Source organism: Heptranchias perlo, chromosome 11 (genome assembly GCF_035084215.1).
Source record: "Heptranchias perlo isolate sHepPer1 chromosome 11, sHepPer1.hap1, whole genome shotgun sequence".
Taxonomy (NCBI): Eukaryota; Metazoa; Chordata; class Chondrichthyes; order Hexanchiformes; family Hexanchidae; genus Heptranchias; species Heptranchias perlo.
This window is the reverse complement of record NC_090335.1, coordinates 32,232,009-32,253,627: the sequence shown is the minus strand read 5'-3', so window position 1 is coordinate 32,253,627 and position 21,619 is coordinate 32,232,009. Positions and strand designations below refer to the sequence as shown.

The 21,619-nt window shown below is 44.4% G+C and overlaps 1 protein-coding gene across 3 annotated transcripts in view; it reads left to right on the top strand.

Moving 5' to 3' along the window:
• The window catches only part of gk (glycerol kinase), a 100,115-nt gene that overhangs the window by 23,496 nt on the left and 55,000 nt on the right, over nucleotides 1-21,619 (top strand). For all 3 annotated transcript variants that reach the window (XM_067992803.1, XM_067992804.1, XM_067992805.1), the window contains exons 3-7: nucleotides 1,932-2,038; nucleotides 7,380-7,457; nucleotides 19,109-19,188; nucleotides 19,697-19,834; nucleotides 20,770-20,879. In XM_067992803.1, coding sequence (XP_067848904.1) covers nucleotides 1,932-2,038; nucleotides 7,380-7,457; nucleotides 19,109-19,188; nucleotides 19,697-19,834; nucleotides 20,770-20,879 — 513 coding nt within the window. The remainder of the gene's footprint in view (nucleotides 1-1,931; nucleotides 2,039-7,379; nucleotides 7,458-19,108; nucleotides 19,189-19,696; nucleotides 19,835-20,769; nucleotides 20,880-21,619) is intronic.

Sequence of the window (21,619 nt, the reverse complement as noted above, 5' to 3'; positions counted from 1 at the left end):
AAAAAGCAACAAAGGACTTTGCTTTGACCCGGAGTTGATTGTTCAAATTCTCAGCGATTGCGTTTCTTCAAAGGCTGATATTTGCAAACGGCTGCTGCTTATCTGGACACACTGGCCTCGATATTGACCCCCTCCCCCCACTACAGGTGGGAGAGGGTCGGGGTGGAGGAGGTTAAAAATGAAAACTCAGGAAATGCATCACCTACCTGCCACGCATGTGCCTGCTGCCATTTTACGGCGAGGGTTACGTGGCGACACTTCATTTATCATATTTAAATCCGGCCCCCACAGTGCAGCTGAGAGCCAGATTTAAATCTAACAGCTGCCGGCCAGGTTTCCCAAGGCTCGAGAAACCCGGCAGTGAAATGGAGGCAATACCTGCCAGCTGCAGTAGGTTAGTGCTTTTTATAGCAATCCTGGTGGGCCAGGAGGAGCAGGAGTGCTCCCCCCGCCTTGCCCCTCAAGGAAGCCTTCGTCCTCTCCTCGCTGCTGCAATCAGCGACCTGTCCCCCAAACCCCAATCTTTCCCTTGCAATTGCCAGGGACCATCCCCAACGGTTCCTGGTTGCGGCCTCCTGCCACTGGCTTTCCCGCTCGGCAGCTGGCCAGCGTGTCAACCTGGCCGGCTGCCAGACGGGAAACGGAAGAAAAAATTCAGCAGGACCTCCGCGTCCCTGCCCTTGCCAGGTTTTAGACGCACTACCTCACTCCCCCACACCCTCCCAGCTCCCCATAAATATTGGGGCCACTATTTCTGCAGCTTTTAGCATGCAGTTCTTTAAAAATTCTCCCTCAGCAAATGGTTTCAATGACACAGCTATTTCATGGGCAACCACATAGCTTGCCTTAACAGCAGCATCACTTATTAGTAAACGTTTGGAATATTTCAAAAAAATTATCTTCACGTAACTGTGTACTCATCATATTTCTCACCATGGTTTGCCTCATAGTGTCTTTTGAATATTGTATTCTTTCACATGCTTTTCATTCATGTCCATTAAAAAAATTGCAAAATTCTTAATTTCTCTTAAAATGCATGGCACTCTTGATCTATCTTTCTCTTCTTGGATAAAGACGTCAGGGCTACTTGTCAGTACAGAACTTAAAAATCAAGGAACAATGTTACAAGATGTTGAAACAAGTTATGAGAAGTGATCAGTGGTATGAGACCTTCAAAAATTGAGTCAGACAAACAGTGGCAGATGTTATTGCCATCTCTTGGCAGTAACGGCTATTAGATGCAGGGTGTCGCGTAAATGATTTCAACTTGTTATAAAACAGGTTGGGCAGGCTTGGCCAGGGGTGTCAACCCAACAGCTAAGTAAAGAAATTAATTTAATTATGGTTTTCAAAATGCTGAAAGAATTAGACTTGGTCCAAGTGGATAGGCTATTCAAGCCAGGTATATTAGGGAGGACCAGGGACATAAGTATAAGTCACAAAGCACAGAACTAGGTTAGATGCTTGGTGATACTTTTCTTCATAGCGTTATTCACCTCTGGAACAAGTTTTTGGCACATTCAGTCAGTACAAGGATTCACTACAAGCATTCAAAGGGGAGCTGGCTGAGTTCCTGAGAACGGTCAATGTAACTGCACACAGAAGGTAGGTGGGTCATTGAGAGGGAATATATCACCCATGCACTGTCATCTCCTGGAACTTGTTTGATCACTTTTGGGGGTCAGAGAGAGATTTCCTAAGTTTTTTTTTCCTAAGTTAGCCTAAGGTTTTTTCTCTGGTATTTTGTGTCTCCCAAGAGATTGCATGGGTGGGGGTGGAGGTGGGGTGGGGACACAGATGAGAGTGATGGTGTGCTTAGGTTGCACCCTGCCACTATGGGACAGGCTTGGTGACCAGCTGATCTTTACCTGTCATTTTTCGTATGTTTGTATATGTTCATCAAAACTTTTTATCTTTGTTTTATGTTAAAGGTGGGTGGAAGAGGATCCCAAGGAGATTTTACATTCTGTTTTTGAGTGTATTGAGAAGACATGTGATAAATTGAAGCAACTCAAGATTGACATTTCCAGTGTTAAAGGTATTTAATTTTTAAATCTTTGCTGTTATGAACATGATAAAATGGATTTATTAACATCTTAGAAAAAACTAATCAATGCACCTAAGGATTGCCTGCAGAAGCAAAGAACTGAATAAACTTGCATAATGAAGATGATTTATATTGCTTCCTTCAAAACCACATTTAAACAATCTGACCTTTTGCGACGCAAAAACTGGAACAACTTATTGACCTGAAAAAATGAATGTATAGATAGCAAGTTTGATGCAGTCAACAGCTTAGTTACCATAACCGTGGAAGATACAGGTGTCAGAACTATGAGGTAGATTTTCCAGTCTTGGGACTTGGGGCTGTGGGACCAATGTTGTGAGAGCTTTGCACTCAGTAAAACTGGGAACAGCTGATCCTACGGGCTCTTCTGGAGTCAGCCCTTATTTCATATGTATAGTTAGTTCCTGGCCATAATTAACAAAGGGGGATGTGCAATAGCCAGCTGTTAACAGCTCTTCAGGGGATGTAGCCAATTAAAAGTAAGTAGCTGCATGTGGGTCAACAAATTTTGGCTGTCTTTCCAATGGCTATGCAGGTCAAATAAGTGGCTGGTTAAAAAGATGTGGATGGCAGGAAATGGAAACTATGGACAAGTGAGTGGCATAGTGTCCAAGCTCTTTGTTTGATGGCTGACTAAGTGGAGGCACTGCTACATGTTTTGTTTGGTACTCCAGGGCACCCACCCCAGAGAACAGCAGTGCAGCACGCTGTCAGGAGTTGACTGCCAGAATTAACTTTTAAGAAAGATGCAAGAAACGGCAACACAGCAGTACTGTGCACCAGGTAGATGGCCTAGTATGCATGCTACAAAGTGTTGTCTTTCAACCTGTTACACATTTACTGCAGACCAATTTTTTTTTATATTCGTTCATGGGATGTGGGCGTCTCTGGCGAGGCCAGCATTTATTGCCCATCCATAATTGCCCTTGAGAAGGTGGTGGTGAGCTCAGCCAGTTAAAACCTTGTAACTTTCAGTGCTTGCCTTGCATGTCCATGTTCTCGCAGGGTGGCACTGCAACTTACAACTGAAACTTATTGATAAACTGACCTCTTGTAAGGGCTTCACAAAGCTTATTGTTATAACACAGAATCAGCTGCTGATACACAGGATAGGCTGCAGATTGAGCACACGTCTGTCACTGTATAGAATCATAGAAGTTTACAACATGGAAACAGGCCCTTCGGCCCAACATGTCCATGTCGCCCAGTTTATACCACTAAGCTAGTCCCAATTGCCTGTACTTGGCCCATATCCCTCTATACCCATCTTACCCACGTAACTGTCCAAATGCTTTTTAAAAGACAAAATTGTACCCGCCTCGACTACTGCCTCTGGCAGCTCGTTCCAGACACTCACCACCCTTTGAGTGAAAAAATTGCCCCTCTGGACCCTTTTGTATCTCTCCCCTCTCACCTTAAATTCTATGCCCCCTCGTTATAGACTCCCCTACCTTTGGGAAAAGATTTTGACTATCTACCTTATCTATGCCCCTCATTATTTTATAGACTTCTATAAGATCACCCCTAAACCTCCTACTCTCCAGGGAAAAAAGTCTCAGTCTATCCAACCTCTCCCTATAAGTCAAACCATCAAGTCCCGGTAGCATCCTAGTAAATCTTTTCTGCACTCTTTCTAGTTTAATAATATCCTTTCTATAATAGGGTGACAAGAACTGTACACAGTATTCCAAGTATATGTGCTCCTTCAACTTGCAACATTTCAAACCTACTTCTCTGCTTGCACAAAAATTTGATATATTTGGTAACCAACCCGAACTGAAGAAGGGTCCAGTAATTACAAGCTCTTATTGGAGGACACTTAAAGGGTTTGAAATAGTAGCCATTGCAGAGAGCTGGGTATGATTGGAAGCTAAATATTACAAGCTATAGGATCTTTAGAAAGGACACGGAAATTGGGAAAGGAGGAAGAGTAGCAATATTAATAAAAAGCACATACAGCAGTACAAAGAATGGATTTCAGTAAGGGTGATCAGGCAGTGGAGGCGCTGTAGGTAGAATTAAGGAATGGCAAAGAATGCAAAACTCCAGTAGGAGTTGTCTACAGACCTCCTGATGATAATGATGTAATGGAAGAGGGAGGTGTATGAATCCAGAGATCAGTAGCAACATATTATCAGCATGTAGCAAAAATAATGTGATTATAATGGGAGATTTTAATTTTTACACAGACAGGGACAAACAGAACAGTTCAAATAGCAACAGTAATGAATTTCTAGAATGTATTAGAGACAGTTTTTATTAGCAAAAATAAAAGTGCACAGAATTAGATGTAACCTTGTGACGTGGCTTGGTAATTAGCTGGGAGGTAGGGTACAGATAAAGGGAATGTTTTCTGGCAGGATGTAACAAGTGGTGTTCCCCAGGGATCTACACTGGGGCTTCAGCTTCTCACCATATATGTTAATCACTTGGATGAAGGAATAGAGGGCTGTATATCCAAGTTTGCAGATGACTCTAAGTTAGGAGGCATAGTAAGTTGTGTAGATGGGAGCAGGAAGTTACAAAAGGACATGGACAGATTAAGTGAGTGGGCAAAAATATGGCAGATGGAGTTCAATGTGGGGAAATGTGAGGTCATCCACTTTGGATCCAAGAAAGACACATGGGAATATTTTCTTAATGATCTATGAGAGATTAGGAGCTGTGGAGGAGCAAAGGGATTTAGGTGTCCATGTACACAAATCGCTAAAAGCTAGTGCACAGGTACAAAAAGCAACAAAAATGACTAATGAAATGTTGGCCTTTAGCTCAAGGGAGTTGAAATGTAAAAGTGAGGACCCTCCAGTCCCTCTCCGCTCTTCCTATTGGTCTGGAGCTCCCGTCAATCACCTGGACAGTGTGAGCTGAGCATGCGCGGCGGGCGGGGAGTGAGGCAGAGATCGTGTCCGCAACAGGGTATTAGAAGGGGAGGATTTGCAGACAGGAAACTCAAACCAAAGATCATGTCAAGATCTGACAGAGTCACTCGAATCATCAGGACCTGAGTCTCATCGGCCTTTGAATATAGAAGGAGAAATGTTTGTTTGTTTTGTCTGTGGGAGAAGATTTCAAACACCCGAGTGAGAGTGTTCCACTGCACTGACTGTGGAAAGAGCTTTCACCAGTTACACAGCCTGAAAAAACATCACACCATTCACAGCGGGGACAAACCGTACACGTGTTCTGTGCGTGGACAAGGCTTCAACTGATCGTCCAACCTGGAGAGACACAAGGACACCCGCACCACGGAGAAACCGTGGAAATGTCAGGACTGTGGGAAGGGATTCAATTTCCCGTCAGAGCTGGAAACTCATCGACGCAGTCACACTGGGGAGAGGCCATTCACCTGCTCCATGTGCGGGCAGGGATTCACTCAGTCATACGACCTTCTGATACACCAACGAGTTCACACTGGGGAGAGGCCTTTTAAATGTTCTGACTGAGAAGAGGTTGAAAAGCAAAAGTAATCTGCTGACACACCAACGCACTCACACTGGGGAGAAGCCGTTTACCTGCTCCGTGTGTGGGAAGGGATTCATTCAGTCATCACAACATTTGTCACATCAGCGAGTTCACATTGGGGAGAGACCGTTCACCTGCTCAGTGTGTGGGAAGGGATTCACTCGGTCATCCACCCTGCTGACGCACCAGCGAGTTCACTCTGTTGAGAGACCTTTTAAATGCTCTTGACTGTGAGAAGAGATTTAAAAACAGAAATGAACTGCTGTCACACCAACGCACTCACACTGGAGAGAGGCCATTCTCCTGCTCTGTGTGTGGGAAGAGATTCACTCAGTCATCCACCCTGCTGACACACCAGCGAGTTCACACTGGGGAGAGGCCGTTCTCCTGCTCTGTGTGTGGGAAGAGATTCACTCAGTCATCCACCCTGCTGACACACCAGCGAGCTCACTCTGTCCCAGGAAGCTGTGGAAGCTACATCATTAAATAAATTTAAAACAGAAATAGACAGATTCCTAGAAGTAAAGGGAATTAGGGGTTACGGGGAGCGGGCAGGAAATTGGACATGAATTTAGATTTGAGGTTAGGATCAGATCAGCCATGATCTTATTGAATGGCGGAGCAGGCTCGAGGGACCGATTGGCCTACTCTTGCTCCATTTCTTATGTTCTTAAGTAATGCTTCAGTTATGCAAAGTGTTGATCAGACCCTATCTGGAGCACTGTGTTCAGTTTTGGACACCAAACCTCAGGAAAGATATATTAGCCTTGGACGGGGTGCAGCATATATTCGCCAGAATAATACTGGGGCTGAATTGTTTAAATTATGAGGACAGATGGCATAAACTTGGTTTGTATTTCCTCCAGTACAGAAGATTGAGGGGTGATTTAATAGAGGTCTTTAATTGATAAAGGAATTCAATAGGGTAGATACAGAGAAAATATTTCCTTAGGTGGGGGAGTCCAGAATAAGGAGCGAATAACCTTAAAATTAGAGCTAGGCCATTAAGGGGTGATGTTAGGCAGCACTTCTTCACACAAAGGGTAGTGGAAATCTGGAAAACTCTTTTTCCACCCCCCCCCCCCCAAAAAAAAAAAGCAATTGAGGCTAGGTCAGTTGAAAATTTCAAAACTGAGATTGATGGATTTTTGTTGGGTAAGGGTATTAAGGGATATGGAACCAAGGGGGGTAAATGGAGTTAAGATACACATCAGCCATGATCTAATTGAATGGCGGAATAGACTTGAGGGGCTGAATGACCACCTCCTGTTTTTATGTTCCTATGTGGAAGTTTAAACTGTAATAGCTCCTTTTCATATTTACTTTTCTTCTATAGTCTTAAATGTTCTGCTGAACTCTTGTAGAAGTTTGTACCACAGCCTGCTTTCTTATGATTTTAATATTTGGCTGTTTTTGTTTGAAATAAACATTCTCTGCATATTGTTATGTCAACAAAGTACAAAAAAGAAAAAAACCCACTGAAGAGCAACCAAAAGAAATGGGGGGGAAAAGTACACAAAACAGCCAAATATTAAAATCATACACAGCGCAGCACCTCCCATCCTAATTGGGCAGGAAATCACATGAGGCATGGGGGACAATTGGAGTATTATAATGAAGCTCTCACACACAATATGCATTAGCACTTTAGGTAGATCCTAGCTGACTTTCCTGGTCTTTGCATGGTTGTTCCCACTGACTGGAAAATCTGCCCTTATATTTTTTGGAGGAAGGAAGAAGAGACTCTTTTCAAAAATATTTATAGAGATAATTTAGAAATATGTTTAAGATTTCTTGTTATTTTTCTTGGGCAAAAAATTAACAAATTTTGTAATTTTTTCGATTCTAGCAATTGGAGTTAGCAATCAGAGAGAAACAACGATCGTTTGGGACAAAGTAACAGGGCTTCCCCTCTACAATGCAATTGGTAAGTTGTTTTCTTCATTTGCTTACCCCCTCAAACAGTTGGGGCTCGAATTTAGCAGGCCTGCGGGTTCCCAGCGGGTGGTCCTCCGGGAGCGTGGTCAACACGCTCGGCGAAATTAGTGGGTTGCCCACGCGATCGTGGCAGGCAACCCACTAATAGGAATCAATTACCTGCTCCTCCGGGGTCCACGGCGCTGGCCTGCGCGTCGGTCGGGCTGCGCATGTGCAGTGCGATCTGTCAGCTGGAGGCTCTCTAGTTAAAGGGGCAGTCCTCCACTGACAGATGCTGCAACCAATGGGACAAATTGCAGCATGGAGCAGCCCAGGGGGAAGGCTGCTCCCAGTTTAATGATGCCTCACCCCAGGTATCATCAGATGGGGTGAGGAGGAGGGGGAGGACACAGATCTTCCCCCCGGCGGGCGGGAGGAAGCGGTCTGCCTCTGCCACCAAGAAGGCCTGGCTCGAGGTGGCAGAGGGGGTCACCTGCGCCACCAACATATCGCCCACCTGCATACAGTGCAGGAGGCGCTCCAGTGACCGCAGTAGGTCAGCCGCAGTGAGAACACAAAGTTTTTCCCCTGCACTCCGTCTGCCACAACACTGCCCCCACCCCACATCTCCTTCGGCACCGCCAACACTATTCTGTCACATCACCCTTCATACCCACTCAAACCCCATCCTCATCTTACCTCCACCTACTCACCTCGCCAGTACTCATCCTGCCACTAACAGGCAACCCAATCCTCATACAATCTCATTGCTCCATCCCATACTCACCCTCTCGTGCATCTCCCTCACGGCCAGCCTCACTCAACCTGTCACTACCTGTGCTGCAGCCACAGGGCATGCATCACATATGTGCATAAGGCAAACGTCTCGTCAGCATGAAGGGGGTGCACAAGGGTGTCTGAGGGTTTGTCATGGGTGTTACCCATATTGAATTTCAGAGCAACAAACAGCACACATTATATTGACACCACCACTGCCATGTCTCCGCGAATCCTGTCCGTTGTGTCCAATAATGCCCGCTCCTGGGTATCACTATGAGGACCCACCACTGATGCCACCCATCGTGTTACTGCAGAGTAGGTGCAGGTGTATTTGCAGGGCTCGTCCGCGCAGACGACTGAGAGACATCGGCGGTGTAGCCGGCTGCACCCTGGAAGGATGCGGAGGAGAAGGTGTGGAGGGCAGTGGTGACTTTGACAGCGACAGGTAAGCAGTTGGTGCTGGGGCCAGCCAGTAGCAGCTCGGCATGAAAGAGGCTGCAGATCTCCACGACTACATGTCGAGCGAATCTGCGCCTCCCTGTGCACTGCTGCTCGGAGAGATCCGGGGAGCTGCGCCTCGGTCTGTGGACCCTGTGGCGAGGGTAGTGCCCTCTGCGACGCGTCTCTCTCTGCGGTAGCCCTCCCTCCTGCTGTGCAGGTGGGCGTGCAACAACACCGTGTTGGGGGGATCCACGTCTCTGCGGCGGACGGCGTGGACTGCGAGGCTGCTGGTGCTGGTCATGCTCTTCGTCCTCCGAGGGTCTCCACACACCACCCAACTGGCAGGTGTTGGTCTGAGGGGTTGTGCAGGGTAGGTGTGTGGTTCCTCGGACTGGGGCTGCGGTTTCGTGTCGGTCTGTCCTCTGGCTTGGCGGGGGGTGGTGGAGGGCAGGGGTTGCCCTATGTGACGCGGTGGCCTCCTGCGTGGGTGAGGGCTCTCCCCCGTGGAGCGCACCTTGGCACCTGCCACAGGCTGCTGGCTGCAACACGCCTGGTTGAGGAGGGACTGTTTCCCCCAGTGTGGGAAACTCACTGCCTTGAACCGAAAATCCCACACTTCCTCTTTTGACAGCTGCTTCAGCTCATTAACTGACCACAACAAGCAAGGTAAGTACTCTCAAGTGGAACCCCGCTGGCTTTAATTGCCTGCGGGATTCCCACCAGCGGGGCTTGCGCGCGCAGCCCCGCACGTCAGCGCGGTACCCGGAAGTGGCCGGGATTTCGTCGCAATCCGGTCACGTGACCGGATATCGGGATTTTCAGGGCCACCCCGCTGGGAACCCGCCGGAAGCACGATCCTAAAATCGAGCCCTTGCAGACTGTCTGCTAAAATGGATCATTATTGTACATTTCTGAGAAAAATTAAAAGTAGTAGGTTTCACAGGGTGCTTCTTGCTTTTCATTTTCAAAGAATGCTACTGAACGTTGCTACTCTTGGCATTTTATTTTACTTTTTTAAATTTGCTATCCTGTTGCTGCACCAAGATGATAACCTGAGGGCCAGGGATGCTAGTCGTGCTTAGCTGCACTGTGGTATCATGAGACTCTTGGGATTAAGATGGTCCTTGTCTCAGGGCTTCTGAATCACAGAAGGACTTTGAAGACTGCGTGACCATTCTAGGTCTGTGGTCAGCCTCGTTCTCTTATCTTAACACCTACACAAACAAGCATCTAAGGTCATTAGCTAAAAGGTCACACAAGCTATCATCGGGATTGAGGAGGCATCATGTAGATGGACTTTGGCTATGACATTTGTTTTGCTTCTGGATCTGAGTGCCTAATAAGCAGGAGGGCAGAACTTATGGTATCAGTTAAATCTGGCAACCCACTGAGACATGTTGCCCTGAAGCTCTCAGGAGTCGCTTTCCATCGTTCTCCCCCAAGCGGAACCCCAAGGCCTGATGGCCAGTGGTCAAAGCATCCACTTTGGATGCACTGATTAGTCTGGTAGCTTCTCCGTCAGGGAGACGGATGCGGATGTTTGTGGTGCCACAGTCTGCTCCAGGACACTGCTGCATTGTGTTAAATCCTTCTTTGATATTGGCACTGAGAATGGCATGAGACTCTAATAGTACTTGATGCCTCCATGTGAGTCTGATGCTCATCCATCATTCCTTCTTTTCAGAGCAGGAGCCCAGAGATCTGAGTCACGGGCTCGGGGGCCAGAGACTGACTTCTGCGGAGCCTCTACTCCCCACTGTCAGATTCCACTTTTGCTTCTGATTCCACTAGCACCTTGAGTGTAATGAATGAAGGAGTGCCACACACACACAGACTTCAAGGAAGAGTCAAATGAGCGAGTAGCTTACCTTGACTGTTCTGGTGATGTTGTTAAACTTCTTGCATTGCAAAGGAGTCCTGGGGTTCTGGGGGTAGCAACCACTGCCACATCCACCTTCCACCACAAAATGCCTCCCATATTCTAGGTGGGTCTCTGACCCTCAACTCCAAACTGACCGTCCCTCCTGCTCTGTATCTCTGTTACACAGACATACAGGCCCAGATCTGTGAAATAGGCAACCTCGTTATTTGTTCTGGCTGCCATCCTTGTCACCCAGATTCCCTGCTCCCTCCAGTATTGCCACAAGTTTATGTCTTGCTGCTGGACCACGTCTATGATCTCCTCCAGGTACCACCTCCACACACACTCTGCCCACCCCTCCTCACTTCCATTCATCCTGCCAGGTACATTCTGGCTGTAAGTAATCTATTTTACAGTTCTAGTCTTTAAACAAAAAGGCTGCAAGGTGTTTTGTTCCAAAATATAATAGCTTTATTAAGGAGTTATAATAAGTAACAAAGATGTTAAAATACAAGAGTAGAATTAAATATGCTAGTAATATGAATACAACCTGACAAAGTTTATCACTGTTCAAGAACTCGAAGTGCATTATCGAAGGTCTTTGATTAGTTGAGCAATCCAACCTCGCTCCAAGAATGTTCTAATCAATACGACAGGGTACCCGACATTATATATATATTTTAGAGACAATTAACTCTACATAGGCGTCCCATCATCATTCATCCTCTCTGTCTCATGGGGAATCATCCCCTCCCTTATACACACATCTGACTTTACCACCTCCCTCATGATTAGTTGCCTCTGAGATGTCAAGAGCTCTTATCCTTACCTAAAACATAATAAAGCAAGAGACAACTCCCCTTTTCTAACTTATAAGCAGGAGATGAGGATGGCACCAGATGCTAGTTACTCAGAGGCCCTCTCTTGCACAAGGTCATAAAAAGCTTGTTTTGAATAGACAGAATGCCTTTGTTCACAGAAAAAACTGACATATTGCTTTTCCTTAATAAGGTTTACAATATTATACAGAAAGCTTGTATAATGCTTTTCTTACAATGGCCCATTTGGGGCCTAACCCCCATCCGTGTTATTTTCAGCCACTCCAGGCCTTAGTGTATCTGAACTGTTGGAGACTGTATTTACATAGCCTGCACACCTCTGCCTGTTTAAATTAGATGACCCAACAATTTATGGCAGGTTCAACACCAATACCTGAAAACTGGTGGAAGTCCTGTTCCACCTTGGTTCTGACTTTGCTATTGGAATTTTTGGGCTGTTTTGTGTCCAGCTTAACAAGACGCAATTTATATTAAAATTAAACCTACCATTAACGAGAACTGACTTTGTCATGTCAAGATGGCACTTGGTAAAGTGCACAGTTTAGGCCAGATCACATACTCACTGTAACTTTTTCACAAATGGGGCTTGATTTTGTATGGGTGGCGGGATGGCAGTGGAGGGGTCAGTGGGCGCGCGGGGAACCCAACTAATAAAATCCTACTGTTTCCCACGTGATCGCAAGTTAATTGGTGGCCCTTTACGTGGCTTCCGGGTTTGCCATCCGAAAGCTGCACAGTGGGCGGACTGCACATCCGCATGACAGGCTGTCAGCTGGAGCGGCTATATTTAAAGGGCCATTGCTTCAATGGCTTTTGCTGGAGCAAACACCAAAAAACACACAATATGGAGCAACACAGGGGCAAGGCTGCTCCAAGGTTCAATGATGCAGCAGCTACTGGATGAGGTGAGGAGGAGGAGGGAAGTCTTTTACCCCATGGATGGAAGGAAGTACCTTGCACCTGCCACCAAGAAGGCTTGACTCGAGGTGGCAGAGGAGGTCACCAGCAGCAGCAACATCTCCTGCACCTGGGTCCAGTGCAGGAAGCTTTTCAATGACCTAACTAGGTCAGCAAAAGTGAGTACACTTATTGATTCTCCTGCATTCCGTGTTCCATATCACCGCCCTCCCCCCCCCAACTCCCTGCCACAACTCATTTTGCACTGCCAAGACTACTCCATCACATCACTCCTCACACCCACTTAAGCTCACCCTCAACTTACCAGCACTTCCTCACGTCCCTATTAGTCACCCCACCACTACCACTCACCCCAATCCTCATCCGATGTGATGACTCTGTCTCACACTCACCCTCTGATGCATCTCTTTCACGGTCAGCCTCACCCAAAGCAATGCATTCATTGGTTGGTCACTTCACCCTCACCCACTCACACTTCTGTACTTTCTCCCCTTCTAGGAGAAGAGAGCTCAGAATGCACACGATAGGGCGAGGACTGAAGGGAAGGCCGCATCAAATAGTGGTCCTCACAGACGCGGAGCAGGAGGCCCTGCAGATCGGCCGCACCCTCGAGTGCCTGTCCGTCGGGGATGCCGAGACTGGCACCCGACAAACATCTGGTGACACAACTTCTGGGCTGTGGAGGCTCATTCATTGAGTACATTCAAAACAGAGATCAATAGATTTCTAGATATTAAAGGCACAAGGGATATGGGGATGGTGCAGGAAAATGGTGTTGAGGTAAAAGATAAGCCATGATCTTGTTGAATGGCAGAGCAGGCTCGAGGGGCCGGATGGCCTACTCCTGCTCCTGTTTCTTATTTTCTTATGTTCTAACATTGTTTAAAAAGGAGTGAGGGATAAGACCGAGTGTTTACAGGCCAGTCAATCTAATCTCGATGGTGGGCAAATTATTGGAATCAATTCTGAAGGACAGGATAAACTGTCACTTAGAAAGGCATGGAGTAATCAAGGACGGATATGTTAAAGAAAGGTTGTGTCTGACTAACTTAATTGACCCTCCTTGTTACCACCTCAAAAAATTCAATGAGGGAGGTGCATTTGATGTAGTCTACATGGATATTAGCGAGGCTTTTGACAAGGTCTCACGTGGCAGACTGGTCAAAAAAGTACAACCCCATGGGATCCAAAGGAAAGTGGCAAGTTGGATCCAAAATTGGCTCAATTGGTCCAGTTCTGGGCACCGCACTTCAGGAAAGATGTGAAGACCTTAGAGAGAGTGCAGAAGAGATTTACTAGAATGATTCCAGGGATGAGGGACTTTAGTTACATGGATAGACTGGAGAAACTGGGGTTGTTCTCCTTGGAACAGAGAAGGTTGCGAGGAGATTTGATAGAAGTATTCAAGATCATGAAGGGTCCAGACAGAGTAGATAGAGAGAAACTGTTCCCATTGGCGGAAGGGCCAAGGACCAGAGGACATAGATTTAAGATGATTGGCAAAAGAACCAAAGGTGACATGAGGAAAAACTTTTTTACATAGCCAGTGGTTAGGATGTGGAATGCACTGCCTGAGGGGGCGGTGGAGGCAGATTCAATCATGGCCTTCATTAGGGAACTGGATAAGTATTTGAAAGGAAAATATTTGCAGGGCTACGGGGAAAGGGCAGGGGAGTGGGACTAGCTGGATTGCTCTTGCATAGAGCTGGCGCGGACTCGATGGGCCGAATGGCCTCCTTCCGTGCTGTAACCTTTCTATGATTCTATGACTCTAAAGGGTAATGGCCGACGCATGCTTTTCTGACTGGAAGGCTGTTTCCAATGGGGTTCCACAGGGCTCAGTACTAGGTCCCTTGCTTTTTGTGGTATATATTAATGATTTGGACTTAGATGTAGGGGGCATGATTAAGAAGTTTGCAGATGGTACAAAAATTGGCGGTGTGGTTGATAGTGAGGAGGAAAGCTGTGGACTGCAGGAAGATATCAATGGACTGATCAGGTGGGCAGAAAAGTGGCAATGGAATTCAATCTGGGAGAAGTGTGAGGTAATGCATTTGGGGAGGGCAAGCAAGGCAAGGGAATACCCAATAAATGGGAGGATACTGAGAGTTCTATATGTGATGTGGAGATGTCGGTGATGGACTGGGGTTGACAATTGTAAACAATTTTACAACACCAAGTTATAGTCCAACAATTGTATTTGAAAATCACAAGCTTTCGGAGGCTTCCTCCTTCCTCAGGTGAATGTGGAAATGAAATCCTCGAACCTTTCGCATTTATAAATCACAGAACAATACCTGGTGATTACAGATAGTCTTTCCAACTGCCCGTTGCCAAGGCAATCAAAGCGTTCAGACAGAGAAGTTTTACTTACAGGGCCACCGAATATACAAACAACCAAAAAAAAAAAACAGAGAGAGAGAGAGGCAGAAACATAGAAACATCCGGAAGGAAGAGAACGACAGAAAATGACCCGTTATATTAAAAACAGATAACTTTTGTTCGCTGGTGGGGTTACGTGTAGCGTGACATGAACCCAAGATCCCGGTTGAGGCCGTCCTCATGGGTGCGGAACTTGGCCATCAATTTCTGCTCGACCATTTTGCGTTGTCGTGTGTCTCGAAGGCTGCCTTGGAGTACGCTTACCCGAAGGTCGGTGGCTGGATGTCCTTGACTGCTGAAGTGTTCCCCGACTGGGAGGGAACCCTCCTGTCTGGCGATTGTTGCGCGGTTCATCCGTTGTCGCAGCGTCTGCATGGTCTCGCCAATGTACCATGCTCTGGGGCATCCTTTCCTGCAACGTATGAGGTAGACAACGTTGGCCGAGTCACAGGAGTATGAACCATGCACCTGGTGGGTGGTGTCCTCTCGTGTGATGGTGGTATCTGTGTCGATGATCTGGCATGTCTTGCAGAGGTTACCGTGGCAGGGTTGTGTGGTGTCATGGACGCTGTTCTCCTGAAACCTGGGTAATTTGCTGCGAACGATGGTCTGTTTGAGGTTGTGTGGCTGTTTAAAGGCGAGTAGTGGAGGTGTGGGGATGGCCATAGCGAGGTGTTCGTCGTCATTGATGACATGTTGAAGGCTGCGGAGAACATGGCGTAGTTTCTCCGCTCCGGGGAAGTACTGGACGACGAAGGGTACTCTGTTGGTTGCATCCCGTGTTAGTCTTCTCAGGAGGTCTATGCAATTTTTCGCTGTGGCCCGTCGGAACTGTCGATTGATGAGTCGAGCGTCACATCCCGTTCTTACTAGGGCGTCTTTCAGCGTCTGTAGGTGTCCATCGCGTTCCTCCTCGTCTGAGCAGACCCTGTGTATTCGCAGGGCCTGTCCATAGGGGATGGCCTCTTTGACGTGGTTAGGGTGGAAGCTGGAAAAGTGGAGCATCGTGAGGTTGTCCGTGGGCTTGTGGTAGAGTGAGGTGCTGAGGTGCCCGTCTTTGATGGAGATTCGTGTGTCCAAGAAAGAAACTGATTCTGAGGAGTAGTCCATGGTGAGCTTGATGGTGGGATGGAACTTGTTGATGTTATCGTGTAGTCTCTTTAGTGATTCTTCGCCGTGGGTCCATAGAAAGAAAATGTCGTCGATGTATCTGGTGTATAGCGTTGGTTGGAGGTCCTGTGCAGTGAAGAAGTCCTGCTCGAACTTGTGCATGAAAATGTTGGTGTATTGGGGTGCGAATTTGGTCCCCATGGCTGTTCCGTGTGTTTGGGTAAAGAACTGGTTGTAGAGTTGTAGAGGAAGTGAAGGACCTTGGAGTGCTTGTCTACAGATCCTGAAGGTAGCAGGACAGGTAGATAAGGTGGTTAAGAAGGCATATGGAATACTTTCTTTTATTAACTGAGGCTTGGAATATAAGAGCAGGGAGGTTATGCTAGAATTGTATAATAAAACTAGTTATGCCACAGCTTGAGTACTGCATACAGTTCTGTTCACCACATTACAGGAAGGATGTAATTGCACTAGAGAGGGTACAGAGGAGATTTATGAGGATGTTGCCAGAACTGGAGAATTTTAGCTATGAGGAAAGATTGGATAGGCTGGGGTTGTTTTCTTTGGAACAGAGAAGGATGAGGGGTGACTTAATTGAGGTGTACAAAATTATGAGGGGCCTAGATAGAGTGAATAGGGAGGACCTATTTCCCTTCGCAGAGAGGTCAATAACCAGGGTGCATAGATTTAAAGTAATTGGTAGAAGGATTGCAAGGGGAATGGAATATAAAAGTAGAGATGTTTTGCTTTGGTTGTACAGGGCATTGGTAAGACCACATCTAGAATACTGTGTGCAGTTTTGGTTTCCTTATTTAAGAAAGGACATAATTGTTTTAGTGGCGATTTAGAGAAGGTTCACTCGACTGATTCCTAGGATGAGGGGTTATCTTATGAAGAAAGGTTGGATAAGTTGGGCCTGTATACACTGGAGTTTAGAAGAATGAGATGTGATCTTATTGAAACATATAAGATCCTAAGGGGACTAGAAGGGGTAGATGCTGAGAGGATGTTCCCCATTGTAGGAGAGACTAGAACTAGGGACACAGTTTAAAAATAAGGGGTCTCCCATTTGCGACGGAGATGAGGAGAATTTTTTTCCCTGAGGGTCATGAGTCTGTGGAACTCCCTTCTCCAGAAAGTGGTGGAGGCAAGGTCATTGAATATTTTTAAGGCTGAGTTAGATAGATTCCTGATTAACAAGGGAGTCAAAGGTTAAAGTAGGTAGATGGAAAATTGGGTTGAGGTCACAATCAGATCAGCCATGATCTTATCAAATGGCGGAGCAGGCTCGAGGGGTCGAATGGCCTACTCCTGTTCTTAATTTTTTTTCCTCAGCTCCCCCCTAATTTTCACCCAGAGGGTGGTAGGGGTCTGGAACTGATTGCCTGAAAAGGTGGTAGAGGCAGAAACCCTCAACTAAAAAGTACCTGGATATGCACCTGACCTGCCATAACCTACAAGGCTACAGGCCAACTGCTGGAAAGTGGGATTAGGCTGGGTAACTCATTTTCAGCTGGCGCGACACGATGGGCCAAATGGCCTCTTTCTGTGCAGTAAATTTTCTATGATTCTATGAAATGTCATGGATTTGGTGGTTGCTGATGTAATGTTATTTCCTACAGTTAGGAAATGCAATAGACTGATAGCTCAAAACCCACCGTGATTCTTTTTTCTCCTTACTTTGAAAGGAGACATCAAAAATTTAACACAAAACCATGAACAAATCAAATCAAATTGCAAGAATTATGAAGACCAGTTTTAATTAGAGGACACTGTCTTGGATGTATTTAGCTTGACTGTGTGAAGCAACTGAATTAACTTCAGTTAATAATGTGAACCAAGACTGTTTCAGCTGTGAGTGTTAATTCTATCCTCATACTGTTAACTTGTTAACTCCCTTTAAGCCATTTCCATCAATGTTATCAGCATATGCTGCATCTGTGTAATCATGCATTGATGCTTCAAGGTGGCGTACCACAACTCTATGTAAAAGGGAAAATAATTAGTGACTCTTATTTTACTCAGTGAATTAAATTCCACAGTGTAAATGTTTTTTCCCGTTACTGAGCTGTGTACAGTGGAGCCTTTGGAGGATACGGTGACAAAAATGAAGCATTTCTGTCTAGGATTTAGCTTGGTATTGGCTTCTTGAATTCTACCGCAGTACATAAGGGATTAAGGACCAACTTCACTCATAGAAATCCTGTGCAAGTCCAATTTGATACATTGCAGCATTGTATTGAGTTAAGTTGGGATTCTGTTTCTGTGAGTGAAGATGGTGGGTTCACACCCTCACCATTCAAATCCATGTGTTGAGCATTAATACTTCACTGCACAGTTGTACCTTTTTAAAATAAGAATAGATAGTGCAGTCAAATTGTGCAAAAAAAACACTGCTTTGCTGTGGCCTAGGCCAGTATAATTCATTACATAGACGTTATTGCACAACACTTTCTTGGCTGCAAAGTATGTCAATTCTCAATTCTGAAATGACCACTTGATATTAAGACACTTTTTAATGGTCTTCGAATGTGTACATTTTACATTAAAACAGCACAAAATTTTCCAAGTGCACATGGCACTGGAGAACCTCACTCAATATTCTCTGAAATGCAGTAGGGATGGGTGACGTTTCATTCCAGCAGTGTATCCTCAGAAAATTACCCTTAATTGGATAATTCAGAAATTCTAATGTCCAGTGATGTCTTGTAAATGAAACACATGAAGCAGAGTATTCAAACATATTTCCATTATTTTATTTTATTGTTGCTTTTACAGATATGCTGTGTTTCTGAGTAGATGTTTTGACATTTTTGTTGTCGAAAAATATAGAAAGTTCGGTGTTTAGGTGTATTCTGGCCATGTTGCTAGAGGAAAAAAAGGTGACTTTCATTTTTAAACTTGCATCAATTCTGGATTATCAGTATGAGCTTTTGTCAGAATAGTTGAAACTTTTGTTATTTCAGAGTGCTGGTGGAGGTAACAGACATCTTAAGTACCTAAACTTGTGACTAAATGATGGTGCTGTATAATCTCTGAAAGTAGGAGTAATGAGGTATACACATTCTGTTTCAGTTCAAGACCTTTTTCTTTTAGTGATTCATTAAGCTGAGTTATCGTTGGATTGTTAATAACTGGGCAAATTCCTGCTTGCGCTTTAAAATGGCTCATAGGCAGGGGAATACATATGATTTTAAACGTTAATGTTTGCCAAAATAATTTGCTCCCCAATGATCTAATGGCTATCAAACTGTTGTATCAATTGCCTAATTGTCCTTTGCAATACTAGTGTTGCACTTACGGCATATTTGTATGTGTTTTTCTCATCAGTGTGGCTTGACCTTCGGACACAGCCAACTGTAGAAAAACTGATCAACAGTGCACCAGGGAAAGACAAAAACGTCCTTCAGGTGAGGGATTTATCAGTGACTCCAGTGTAGGTTTGGCATTTGCTTGTTTCAAAAGTATTTTTTTTATAAGGTCAAAATGTCCGTGCTTAAGTCCCCTAAAGTTTTGTTCATGTTCTACCTATAGAGAAGATTTTCTATATGTTCATGCAGTAGATTAGGCAACTATTCACAAAATTTACATTTGGCTAATAATGATTATTAACACCTGAATATAGTGATGCAAGCAAAAGTACTTTCACAACCACACAGAGCGATTCTTGGGAAATCTGAATATAGAAGTTGCTGTCTAGGTAGCAATTCGTACCTTTCCAACTAAAAGTGATCCCAAGACATGTATTAATTGTATTTCTCATTTGTCGCAAATATGCCAATTGCAGATATGTTGCACTGTTTTTATTCACAGACTTAGCTTTCAGTATGTGTACAAAACTTGTATTAAAACTGTAACTGAGTGGGCTTTTATATGACTAACCTTTTTGGTTTCTTTTGATTTTGATTTTCGTTTTAGGCAAAAACTGGCCTTCCAATCAGCACCTATTTCAGTGCTGTGAAACTAAGGTGGCTTCTGGATAATGTGGATCAAGTTAAGCAAGCAGTGGCGGATAACCGGGCTATGTTTGGAACAGTTGATTCTTGGCTTATATGGGTAAAGCTACTGATACTATTGAAACTTCAAGCAACCCATTCAGGAAAATGTTCTGATCAATTCTTATTCAGTTGTTTTTTTATGAAATATTTGTATATTGGTTCGGTGCATAAGCCGTGAAAAAACACTAGAAAAGGAGCAAGATGTGGTTGGAATAATGGCCTTTATTTAAACTAAGATTTGTATGCAAGAAATATAGGCTTTAGATTTTGATTCTTATGGCATTAAAATGCCAATTTTGCATGGCTTAAAATAACTAATATGCTGAAGTTAGAGCAGTGCGCTTTTTTGGCTACAACTGATCTCACAATGTTTTATATACTTATCTGAATGTGAAATCCTATAGAAATTAATTTAGTTCAGAAAATGCTACTTTTTTGGAAGATTGTTATCTACACCCCATTACTGTTTGCCTTTTCTTTTGCAATGTTATGAAAATGTTTCTTTTCTGATTTTTGCCTTTAACCCAACCTACTCTATCTCTCCACTGTTGCTCTAAACTGGTATGAGAATGGCTCTAATGTGCAATACCACTGTGTTGCCTGAAAAAAAATTGTTTTTTGACATTTGTAATGCAGTTTAGGATGAATAAAAACAATGAAAACATTGGCCTGTTCAGAGAATAATTCTGACCTCGATGCCATTCTGAATTGAGTGATCTATGCTGCAAATCAATCCTTGCTCCAAGTACTCAAAATTTTAATCTTGAAGTCTGATCTGAAACAGTACTAAAACCACCAGACAAATATGTCCCTATTGGAATTGTCTTTTTTAGAAAGAAGGTATAGACAAAGATTCCTACCACAGTACTCACTGTGAAAATGACTATTACAAAAAGTTGGACCCTTCATTCAGTGTCATTAGGCTTGTAATAAAATGTAAAGCTTTGTTTATTTTATCTGTTGCTTTGATAATGAAGGTGCTGTCTGCTTTAGTGTTTGACAGGTGCACATGGCGGTGGTGTTCACTGCACAGATGTGACCAATGCTAGCAGAACTATGCTGTTCAACATCAACACCCTGAAGTGGGATCCTGAGCTCTGTCAGTAAGTTGCATCTAATGACATATTTCCATTATTGTATTGAGTGATTACAATCATGATCAGGGTACAGAGGAACTGAATAGGCATTTTGGTTTTGTGCATGTTGGCTAGCTTTTAAACTTGTTATGAGATGCTGCTCTGCAAATTTGCAAACTTATATTTTGTTCAGACTGACTTTGAATAGTTATTTTTTCTGGTAGTATGTTAAATTTAACAATTGAAATGGAGATTTTTATGCACTGTTAGCTGAGTGAGGACAACTATGAGCAGCATTTCAAATTTTAAGGGTGTTCATTTTCATGTAGCCAATAAATAGAAGTTTATAGCATGAAAAGATTCCATTTGGCCCACTGTGTATGTGCTGGGTCTTTACTTGAGGAATTCAAAACTAATTCCACTGCCCCCCCATAGCCATGTATCTTCCTCTGCTTCAAATATTTGCAGTAACTATTGTATGTCATTGAAGAATCTAAAATGTTCATTTGTTTTTTATTTGTTTGTGTGTGTGTGTTTGATTTATTTATAATTTATTTTATTTCTTTTCAAAGTAATTCATTGTGTGAGGTGCTTTGGGAGTTTTCTGAGGGATGTGATAACGTTCTATATGCAAGTGTTTCTTTCATCCCTTGAAGATTATTTTTGAGCGCTGTAATTGGTCTGAGAGAAGAATGTGACTGAGTTATTATGTGGTAACTGTTGCTTATTGGACCCTGGTAGTCACTTGACTGTAACAAGGAATGGCA